General features: G+C 37.9%; 2 protein-coding genes and 1 pseudogene across 2 annotated transcripts; 1 reads left to right on the top strand and 2 right to left on the bottom strand.

Moving 5' to 3' along the window:
* Positions 1–562: 562 nt before the first annotated feature.
* On the bottom strand, positions 563–1217 carry LOC138882609 (uncharacterized). Its single transcript, XM_070163213.1, has 2 exons — positions 819–1217; positions 563–760 (listed from the first exon to the last, which is right to left on the bottom strand). Exons 1-2 carry the CDS (start codon positions 1215–1217, stop codon positions 563–565), a joined length of 597 nt encoding a protein of 198 aa, XP_070019314.1.
* Positions 1218–5633: 4416 nt separating this feature from the next.
* LOC104218300 (subtilisin-like protease) lies at positions 5634–8260 on the top strand. Its single transcript, XM_009768756.2, has one exon. The coding sequence runs from the start codon at positions 5885–5887 to the stop codon at positions 8117–8119; it is 2235 nt and encodes a 744-aa protein (XP_009767058.1). The 5' UTR covers positions 5634–5884; the 3' UTR covers positions 8120–8260.
* A 572-nt stretch (positions 8261–8832) lies between these two features.
* On the bottom strand, positions 8833–11305 carry LOC104218301 (subtilisin-like protease 4; annotated as a pseudogene).

Here is an 11305-nt window from a genome sequence, read left to right as displayed (position 1 = left end):
TAAGTATTACATATAGCAACATCATGGAACTTCATTGCCAATATTAACACAACCTAAAGTAAGAAATTTTCATATATTGACCATTTCATAATTAGGAAGTGCAAAGTAAAATATTTCCTCGTTATAAAAATGCTCAATCAAGAATGCAAATATTATAAAAATTTTGGGGTGTTACACATTAACACCATTATGAAGTTGAGACGTCTTCTTCATTAAGTGTCGAATATAAAAGGGCACTCTTTTATAAAATTCATGATTAATTCAAGTATTCATGAAGTTAAAAAAAAAGCATTTTTGAAAAATAAAAATGCAAGTTATTCAGTAAGTCCTTAAAAATAAAGGCAAGAATAAACAAAACAGAAGTTCGAACAACGGAAACTTCTTAATATTAAAAAGTATAGACTAAGTATGAACTTAGTCATAAACCAAAAGTTGTTTATACAAAGCACCCCATGAAAGGTCTGGGGATTTAACATTTTCAACAAACCCTTAAAAAAGACCAAGGGTTATTACCATATACCACCAAAAAGAAAAAAAAAGGAAATCAAACATCATAAACTTTTCACTGAGAAGTTGAAGGAACTGAAGTAGGGTCATCAGTAGTAGCAGGCTCAATTTCACTTGAAGGAGTGGGGATACCCGTATCATCTTCAACATTTCCAGAAGCTTCAGCCACGGGAGAAGAAAAATCTTGGTTCTGCTGAGTCTTCTCAATAGTCTCTTTGATCTTGGCTAACTCAGATTCCAAGTTGAAATTCTCCTGACTAACTTCAACAAGGGTATCATGGCGAGAATTTAAAAACGCCCAACTCACTTACAATGGTAGTTTTATCTTCAAGAATCCCATAATCTCTTTCATAGTCAGCAATTTCATTTCTTAGCTTCTTATTTTCAGCCAAGGCAGATTCATAAGAAGTTTGAAGAGAAGCGTGGGAATTTTCTAAAGAGCAAACTTTATCAGAAGATACCCGGAGGTCTTCTTGAGTTTGAGTCAGAGTCTGCACAAGTTCACCAGCATATGCTTCCTTCTTATCTAAGAGAGCCTTCAACTCTCCGATCTCTTCACTTGCCTTAGAGAGTTGCTCAGAAAAAGAGGTTTCGAGACGATTCTTTTCTTTACCTGCTTGATTTGATGAAGCTTTTTCAACAGCCAACTCTGAAGTCAAAGACCTTACCTGTTGCTCTAAGGTACATTTACTTTCTTCTAATATTTCCATGTCGATTTGAAGACTTTCAAACTGTTCCTTCCAATTATCCGCCTCCACTTAGTAGTCATACGCTAATTGCTTTGAGAGAGAAACCCTCTTCATCATCTTTGTGCCAATTAGATTGATCTAAAAAATAAGGGGAGGGGAAAGATGAGAACACTGAAAATAGAAAAAAAGTAAAGTAAAGTTTGAAATAAGGGATACCTTTAAAGAAGCATGCACTATATTGTTCATCAAAGTCAAGGAACTGTAGCCATCAAGTTTAGCTCTTTCAACTGGACCAATCAATGGCTTCAACCACATGTCAGCTCGACCTGATTTCCTCAAAAGGTTGCCCTCAGCAGGAACTTCAATAGTAACTTGCCTCATGGCTTCACTTCTACTTGAGGATCCAACCTCAGTGTAATGAACAATTGAAGGAGGAGTAGTCGAAGGAGGAACTGTAGAAGCAGTAAAAAGAGCTTGGGGAGGAACAGTAACAACCACGACTGGCAAATGAGGTATCACAGAAATGGGAGTACAAAAAAAAGCAAGGGGTGCTTCATCAGAAACCGGATCTAAATTTTCACTTCCAAACCCGCAGCTAAAAAGTTTCTCAATTGAATCATGAGCAACAACGGGAACAACATCATTGGGAATTATCACCGGGGCTTCAACAGACTCGGTAAGAGGAATAGAACGAGGGGAAGAGGCTTCATCATCAGAAATGATTCGTCTACGAGCTCGTGGTCTTTTTACCAAAGAACCCCCATCTTCTTCTTCTTCTTCTTCTTCTTCTTCTTCTTCTTCTTCTACTACTACTACTACTACTACTACTACTACTACTACTACTACTTCTTCTTCTTCTTCTTCTTCTTCTTCTTCTTCTTCTTCTTCTTCTTCTTCTTCTTCTTCTTCTTCTTCTTCTTCTTCTTCTTCTTCTTCTTCTTCTTCTTCTTCAGAGTCTTGGTCAACAACAACTTTTCTTTTCGATGAAGAGCCAAAAATTATCTCTTGGGCCCTTTCCAAATAAATTCAAAAAGCTACGACCGCCTCAGCACTAATACCTCAAACGACAAATCCTGATAAAAAGAAGGATTAAAATAAGATCTGGAAAAAGTAATAAAAAAAACTCTTACCATGAGTTTTCACTTTCCAACCAAACCGTTGGGAGAGAGCTTTCCAAGATCTACCTTCCATTGAGGCTGTATACAATAATTTTCCTACCCAACCACGAAAATTGGGAATTTCATCAACAATTCCTATGGTTTCTAGAAAAGAAAGGGAAAATTAAGATAATGATCATCAAAATTGAAGAAAAAAGGTACGAGAAAGTTATTAAAAAAAATACTCACGTGCAAAATTCCACTTCTCAGGGAAGGGAACATTTTCATTACCCACTAAACCAACAATGGGGGCTGCAACAAACCTGGCATACCAGCTACGGTCTTTGTCATCTTCTGGACTGACCAGAACTCTTTTGCTCCTTGCTACTAAAGTAAAAACATCTTGGCGAAAGAGTCTGGGAGAGTAAAGTTGAATTAAATGGGCAAAAGTGAAAGGGACACCGGCCATGTTAGTCAAATGCCTTAAACAGGCAATAACCCTTCACACTATGGGACCAATTTGACCTAAACAGACGTCGAAAAAATGACAGAACTCGAGGATAACAGGGTCAATAGAAGGTTTGAAACCTAATGTGAAAGAGTATGTATAAACAAAAGAAAACCCAATTAAATAAGAGGTGATTCTTTAATTCCTATTGGGAATTATGATCAGAAAGTCATGACTCCAATGGCAGTATTTACGAATTAAAGAAATCAGACCTTCAGTGATCTGAGTTGGGTAGATATCAGCACGTTCCAAAGAGGACACTTGGTTTCTAAAGGACTCTCTATCATTGTAGAAAAATAGTTCCGCAGGAACTATTTTCTCTACTGAAGGTTCATGAAGAGGTTCAGAGGGTTCTTTACCTCTAGAAGAAGACCTCTGAGAAAGAGAACCTCTGGTTCTAGAAGAAGGACTAGAACTAGATGAAGGAAGAGAAGAACCATGTATGAATGAAGATCCTAAATTACGTAGTCTACCTCCTCTTCTGCTCCTACTAGGGGCAAGAGGAAAGTTATCAACTATGGGGACTCTGCTAGGGGTAGGGTTTGATGAAGACATGATAGTACGAGGAAGAAGCAAACAAGAATTTAAGAATTGAATATTCAGAGAACTTTATGTGAGAAAGACAAAGGCAAAAACTATATTTATATTAAGAAGCAACCGTCAAAGGAAAAGGTGCAATGATGGATAGGTCATAATGAGAACTGTCGCTTCGTAATTGGTGAGGCTGTAAAAGAGCCTTAAAAAGTGCTGCAAAGTCGCAGAACCAATAAAAAGATGCCACGTGTAATAAGCATTAAAGGGAAGTAACAATTGAAGCGTCGATTCCATAATAGCATTAATGGCGTCAAATATTCCCGCTTTAATAAAATCCACTTCCAAAATAGTCAATTGATGAATAAATGGCAAGTGAGGGGACTATCTGTATTGGGAAAAATTGAGTTTATATATATTGAAGTGATTGAAAGATGACGTGTCATGACACGAAGGCTGGTCAAAAAAATGATGATTAGCAAAGAGGCACGAGTCGCAACAGATACGAGCAGAGGCACGAGCAGATATTCAAAAGACTCGACGCTCGTACCTATTTAAATCCAAAAATTAAGGAGCATGAATCTGACAGCATAAGAGAGTACAAATACAGTATTTAATAAGCATTAAATACTGAAAACGTTAGAGAATCTGTATTGAATTACAATGATTACCATTGTAACGTAGCATTAAATGCCTTTAATTGTTATTATGGTAAAGGCAAAACGTATATTTTAGAAATGTCTATAAAAAGGGGAAGACTGAACATTTGTAAGGACATGGAATATCATCGAAATATACTGATTTACTTTGTTTTCTTCTGTTCATCTTATTGTTAGCAAAATCAATTTCTTTTACTCATTTTATACATTGATTATCAGTAACCCGAGTTTTTCTAAAATAGAGTTTTGACCGAAATTCCACTTTTTGGTTAAACAATGGTGCTTAATGCAACAACTAGGAACAATGCATACTTATAGTTATAATGAGTTCGTAGCAACTTATTCAGGATATGCTTTCATTATATATATCTGAAAAATACGCAGAATCATATATTACATAACTTGATATACACGTGCAACGCACGTATCGAGAAACTAGTAAAAATAAAAAATATCAAGAAAACCAGTCATTGTGACCTAAATTAAGCAGAGGAGATGCATATTTAAGTGTATTCTAGTGGTTAATGAAGTGGCAAGATCATGGAAGATTAAGCTTCAAATTCAAGCAAAGACCAAAAATAGTAGTAGATAACTTTTATGAGTCTGTTGAAGTTTTGGTGGAAAAAATAACCTAATATAGCTTTGCCGGAGAATAATAGCAGGTACCTCTAATATAGCTTTGCCGGAGAATAATAGCAGGTACCTCAGCAACTAGTCGAGACACTCTCATGGACAAAGTTAGACGCCGACCCAGGCACTACTTTATGATCCCAAAAGAAAAAGGAAAAAGGAGGTTGACATGGAAAAAGAGAGTCAAGAATGAAGAAACAAAAAGAGTAGTGAGGTTCTTGGAAGATGTATTTATTTAAATTTAAATGGACACTTTTGAATGTTGCTCAAAAAAATTCAAAAGAGTTGAGCATGCCAATAATGACAGAGGCCAACTCCAACTTCTAATAAGTGAACAAAATAATATCCACATGGTATATATACATAGAATTTAAAGTTCCCAACTTTAGATCATTATAATATGCACAGAAAAAGGGAAAGCATGGCTTAATTGACCTGGTCCTTAATTTCTTTAAGTGCCATTACCACCTCTTTTTTGACACAGGAATAACTTCACCTTTTTCTTTTGGTTTCCGCATATTTGCTCTGGGTCCGACTAATCGGCATTTGTGACCGGAAGTCCTACTTTGCGGGTGCGGGGAGGTAAAACGCTTCCTACTCAAAAGCGATTCTATATTCAAGGCTCGAAATCCAAGTTTCTGGTTAATGATAAAAGAGTACTTACTACTCCACCGTAACTTTATCCAAAAAGAAAAGATAAGCTTAAAGGTAAAACACTTTCATTTATTTAGAAAAAGAAAAAAGTAGGGTGGTCTTTTTATTCTTTTAATCTCAGTGGACCATTGGAAGCAGTAGATAAAGACTACAACTCAATTATGCATTAATTTCAACATGTGATCGGCTATATAAATTTTCACGATCTATATGGCTACATATATTTTTAAGATATCAAAATTGGCTGGCTGCAAACATAGTACGGGTTTGTAGATGGTGATTAAGAATAATCAATTATATAGGAAAGAGTTCAACAATACTTGTTCACATCAGTGTCCTTTTCTTTTCCTGCTTTACTTGAGTCTTTCTTCAACTTTGTTTTTCCTTCTAATGATGGTATTCCTTTTTCAACACAGTAATACTATAATCAACATGAGGTGCTTTATCTGAATTAACAATTGAAAAAGGTTCCAACGTGTTGAACCAGAAAATCAGTCAAAATTAAAGGGCCAAAGCACTATATATACTACTAGTTGTTTAAAGAATTTCAAGTATCAACTGTACTTCAGAACAGCAAGAAATTAGAGTTCTTTTAGCCCACTTGCAGCCATGAATTTCTTGAAAATCTTTTTTCTTTTTTGTATGGTTAGCTGTTTTCCATGGCCAACTATTCAGAGCCCTTTTGAGACTTATATAGTTCAAGTTGAATCCCCAGAAAGCCAAATTTCCACTCAATCTTTATCAGATCAGGATCTTGAGAGCTGGTACCGATCTTTTTTGCCAAATACGATAGCAAGCACACGCTCAGATGACGAAGAAGGGCCACGTTTAGTGTATTCATATCGCAACGTAATGAAAGGCTTTGCAGCAAGATTAACAGCAGAGCAAGTGAAGGAAATGGAGAAGAAACCAGGTTTTATGTCTGCATGGCCAGAGAAGATATTGTCGTTACACACTACCCATACTCCAAGTTTTCTTGGATTGCAGCAGAATATGGGATTGTGGAAAGATTCCAACTATGGTAAAGGTGTGATCATTGGAGTCTTGGACACTGGCATTTCGCCTGACCATCCTTCATTTAGCGACGAAGGGATGCCTCCTCCGCCTGCTAAGTGGAAGGGCAAGTGTGAATCCAATTTCACTACAAAGTGTAACAACAAGCTCATAGGTGCGAGGTCCTACATACAAGAAGATCGCTCGCCAATAGATGATGATGGACATGGCACCCACACAGCCAGCACTGCTGCTGGAGGTTTTGTGCAAGGTGCCAATGTATATGGGAATGCTAAAGGTACTGCAGTTGGGGTTGCCCCTCTTGCTCATTTGGCAATTTATAAGGTTTGTGACTCTTCTGGTTGCGCTGACGGTGAAATTTTGGCTGCCATGGATGCTGCTATTGATGATGGTGTCGATATCCTGTCCCTTTCCCTTGGTGGAAGTGGTAGTCCCTTGCATAGTGATCCCATTGCACTCGGTGCATATAGTGCGACAGAAAGAGGCATTCTTGTAAGTTGCTCAGCCGGCAATGAAGGTCCATACAATAGCTCTACTTCAAATGAAGCCCCATGGATTCTGACAGTAGGTGCAAGCACTCTCGACAGGAAAATTAAGGCTACTGTTAAGCTTGGAAACAAAAAGGAATTCGAGGGCGAATCAACTTTTCATCCAAAGTCTTTCAATGTAACATTTTTCCCTCTATTTGATCCTGCAAAGAATGCAAGTGATTTTGACAGCCCTTATTGCGGAACAGGTACACTGACTGACCCTGCTATTAGAGGCAAAATAGTTTTGTGTATGGCAGGTGGTGGTTATACAAGGATTGGAAAAGGACAAGCAGTAAAGGATGCTGGAGGTGTTGGCATGATCATCTACAATGGGCCAGAATATGGTTTTACTACGTTAGCCGATGCTCATGTCCTTCCTGCCCTGGATGTTACTGATGCTGATGGAATGAAAATTCTTGACTATATGAATTCAACAGAGAAACCAGTAGCTAGAATTACGTTTCAAGGAACGATAATCGGAGATAGAAATGCACCAATGGTTGCTTCATTTTCTTCTCGAGGACCAAGCATGGCTAGTCCTGGAATCTTGAAGCCTGACATTATTGGTCCTGGTGTTAACATTCTTGCTGCATGGCCTGCTTCTGTAGAGAACAACACAAACTTAAAATCTACCTTCAATATTATTTCAGGCACTTCCATGTCTTGTCCTCACCTCAGTGGAGTTGCAGCATTGCTAAAAAGCGCACACCCTACTTGGTCTCCTGCAGCTATTAAATCAGCAATCATGACAACTGCTGATACATTAAACCTCGCTAACAATCCCATCTTAGATGAAAGGCTTCTTACGGCTAATATCTTTGCCGTTGGTTCAGGACATGTCAATCCATCAAGAGCAAATGATCCGGGACTAATTTATGACACCCCATTTGACGACTACTTACCTTACTTGTGTGGTTTGAATTACACAAATCGACAGGTGGGAAACCTTCTACAACGCAAGGTCAATTGCTCGGAAGTGAAAAGTATTCTTGAAGCACAACTAAATTATCCGTCATTTTCCATCACACTGGGAACAAATACTCAGACATATACTAGAACAGTAACCAATGTTGGCGATGCTAAATCATCTTACAGTGTAGAGATAATTTCACCACGAGGAGTTTCCGTGATGGTTAAGCCCTCTACTCTAAAATTCTCCAAGTTGAACCAGAAGTTGACATATCAAGTGATCTTTTCCAAAATAACCAACAACTCAAACAGTGATGTAGTTGAAGGATTCTTGAAATGGACTAGTAATAGGCACTCTGTACGAAGTCCAATCGCAGTTGTGCTAGTCTAGTAAAATTGCAGGTGTGGATGTCTATTTGCTTTCTCTTTCTAATAATTTGATCCATTTACAATAAGCATGTGATTATATGTTATTAGATTCCATGATTGGTCTAATTCAAAGAGTCGTTTTTAAATGCATTTTGCTTTTCAATCATCTTTTGCTTCAGTCTATAAAATTTACTGCATCATGGATACATCCCTATTATAACTTAAACTCTTAATGATGTAATCATACACATTAAACTCCATATATAATAGAAATTCAATGCATAGGGGGTTTTGAGTGTGCAATTTTAGAAGACATGGCGCGCAGCTGTACATTTTTATATAGGCCTTTTATAGAGGATCTATGTGCCTGATTCAAAATGCAGGAAGTGTATCCATAATTAAGCCATATTAACAAGCAATTTACTTTTCAAGTAATTTGATATCAAAACTTTTTGAAATATATATCAAGATTAAAAGAATGTTTTATAAATTAGAATATACAAAGTAAATTAGGATCAACATAAATTTGGATGCAGATAAAGATGAAGGATGTAAGCAATCAATTCAATATACAACAAAGTAACTAAAATAAGTCGAAGTATAAAAAATATTACTGACGATTAAGAAAATAGAACTGATGTAGTAAAATTCACAAAACTGAAAAGATGTAGAAAACCATTACAGAAATAAAGTAAAAGAATGAAGTAGAAATATTAGCCCACACTAAAAAGAAAGTAATAGAAGGGGATCCTTGGTGCAACTGGTAAAGTTGTTGCCATGTGACTAAGAGGTTATGAGTTCGAATCGTGGAAACAGCATCTTGCAGAAATGCAGGATAAGACTGCGTAAAATAGACCCTTATAGTCTGGTCCTTCCCTGAACCCCGCGCATAGCGGGAGCTTAGTGCACCGGGTTGCCCTTGCTCAAAAGAAAGTAACACCACTATAATAGAATGTGGGTGCTTTCTGCACTCATTCAACATTGTCAAGCAAACCAGTAATGCAGACTTATTATTAAAAGGAAAAGAGACTAGAAATCCAATGTTGCAGTTTCTTCTAAGACAACTGCAATTGGATTTCTTACAGAGTGCCTATTACTTGTCCATTTCAAGAATCCTTGAACTACACCACTAGTTGAACTATTGGCTATTCTAGAGGTTTAACTTCGAGAACTTTAGAATAGAGGGCTTAACAGTCACAGAAACTCCTGGTGGTGAAACTATCTCAACATTGTAAGATGATTTAGCCTCCCTGACGTTAGTCGATGTGTTCCAAATGTGATGGAAAATGAAGGATAATTTAGTTGTGCTTTAGGAATACTTTTCACTTCTGAGCAATTCACCTTGCGTTGTAGAAGGTTTCCAACCTCGCGATTTGTGTAATTCAAACCACACAAATAAGGTAAGTAGTCCTTGAATTTTGTATCATAAACTAGTCCCGGATCATTTGCTCTTGATGGATTGACATGTCCTGCACCAATGACAAAGATGTTAGCAGGACGGAGCGTTTCATCTAAGATAGGATTATTGGCGAGGTTGACTGTATCAGCGGTTGTCATGATTGCTGATTTAATAGCTGCAGGAGACCAAGTGGGGTGCGCACTTTTAAGCAATGCTGCAACTCCACTGAGGTGAGGACATGACATAGAGGTACCGGAAATTATGTTGAAGGTAGATTTTGTGTTGGTGTTGTTCTCAACAGAAGTAGGCCAAGCAGCAAGAATGTTAACACCAGGACCAATAATATCAGGCTTCAAAATTCCGCGAGTAGCTATGCTTGGTCCTCTGGAAGAAAAACCAGCAACAACCGGAGCATTTTTGTCTCCAATTATAGTTCCTTGGAATGTAATACGCGCAATAGATTTTTTTGTTGAGTTCATATACTCAGTGATTTTAATTCCATCATCATAGGTTACATCCATAGCCGGAAGAACATGAGCATCAGCTGATGTCGTAAAACCATCATCTACGCTATTTATTAGAATCATGCCAATACCTCCAGCATCCTTAACTGCTTGTCCTTTTGCAATCCTGGAATAACCACCACCTACCATACACAAGACTATTTTGCCTTTAATAGCAGGGTTAGTCAGTGTACCTGTTCCGCAATAAGAACTGTCAAACTCACTTCCATCTAGTGCAGATCATACAAAGGGAAGAATTTTGTACTAAAAGCCTTTGGATGAAAGGCGGACTCGCCCTCAAATACTTTCTTGTTCCCGAGCTGAACAGTAGCCTTAATTTTCCTGTCAAGAGTACTTGCTCCTACTGTGAGAATCCATGGTGCTTCATTTAGAACCGAGCTTTCGGATGGACCACTATTACCTGCAGAGCAAACAACAAGAATACCTCTTTGTGTTGCACTATACGCGCCAAGTGCAATCGGATCATTATGGAACGGACTTGTACTTGTACCAAGGGAAAGGGATAAGATATCAACTCCATCATCAATAGCTGCATCCATAGCCGCTAAAATACCACTGTCAGAGCAACCAAAAGAATCGCAAATCTTATAAATGGCAAGATGAGCAAGAGGGGCAATCCCAACTGCAGTGCCATTAGCATTTCCATACACATTAGCACCTTCCACAAAACCTCCAGCAGCAGTACTTGCAGTGTGTGTACCATGTCCGTCATCATCTATTGGCGAACCATTGGCTTGAGGAAATGTCCTCGCGCCAATGAGCTTGTTGTTGCATTTCGTAGTGAAGTTCGACTCACACTTACCCTTCCATTTAGCAGGCGGAGGAGGCATTCCTTTGTCGCTAAACGAAGAATGATCAGGAAATATCCCACTGTCTAAAACTCCAATAATCACACCTTTTCCATAGTTTGAATCCTTCCACATTCCCATGTTCTGCTGCAATCCAAGAAAACTCGGGGTATGTGTAGTGTGTAAAGACAATATCCTCTCTGGCCATGCATATACAAAGCCTGGTTTTTTCGCCATTTCTTTCACTTCCTCTGCGGATAATCTTGCTGCAAAACCTTTCATCACATTGTGATATGAATATATTAACCGCGATTCTTCATTTGAGCTTGAACTTTCAATAGTATTTGGCAAAAAAGATCCTCAGATAATGATTGAGTGGAAATTTTGCTTTCTGGAGATTCAACTTGAACTACGTAAGTCTCTAAGTTGCTTTGCATACTAGGCCATAATATACAGCCAAATATGCAGAAAACAAGAAGGATATTCAGTAATTTCAT

The sequence above is a fragment of the Nicotiana sylvestris genome, chromosome 12, assembly GCF_000393655.2.
Source record: "Nicotiana sylvestris chromosome 12, ASM39365v2, whole genome shotgun sequence".
Lineage (NCBI taxonomy): Eukaryota > Viridiplantae > Streptophyta > Magnoliopsida > Solanales > Solanaceae > Nicotiana > Nicotiana sylvestris.
The sequence above is the reverse complement of the archived record's forward strand: the minus strand, read 5'-3'. Positions and strand labels throughout refer to the sequence as shown.

What these genes read in the sequence shown, in the direction of transcription:
- LOC104218300 (XM_009768756.2), top strand. Translation starts at nt 5,885, where the DNA reads ATGAATTTCTTGAAAATCTTTTTTCTTTTTTGTATGGTTAGCTGTTTT.
- LOC138882609 (XM_070163213.1), bottom strand. Translation starts at nt 1,217, where the DNA reads ATGGAAATATTAGAAGAAAGTAAATGTACCTTAGAGCAACAGGTAAGG. An exon ending in TTGAAGATAAAACTACCATT is followed by an intron (nt 761 to 818) that starts GTAAGTGAGTTG and finishes GAAGTTAGTCAG; the next exon opens with GAGAATTTCAACTTGGAATC.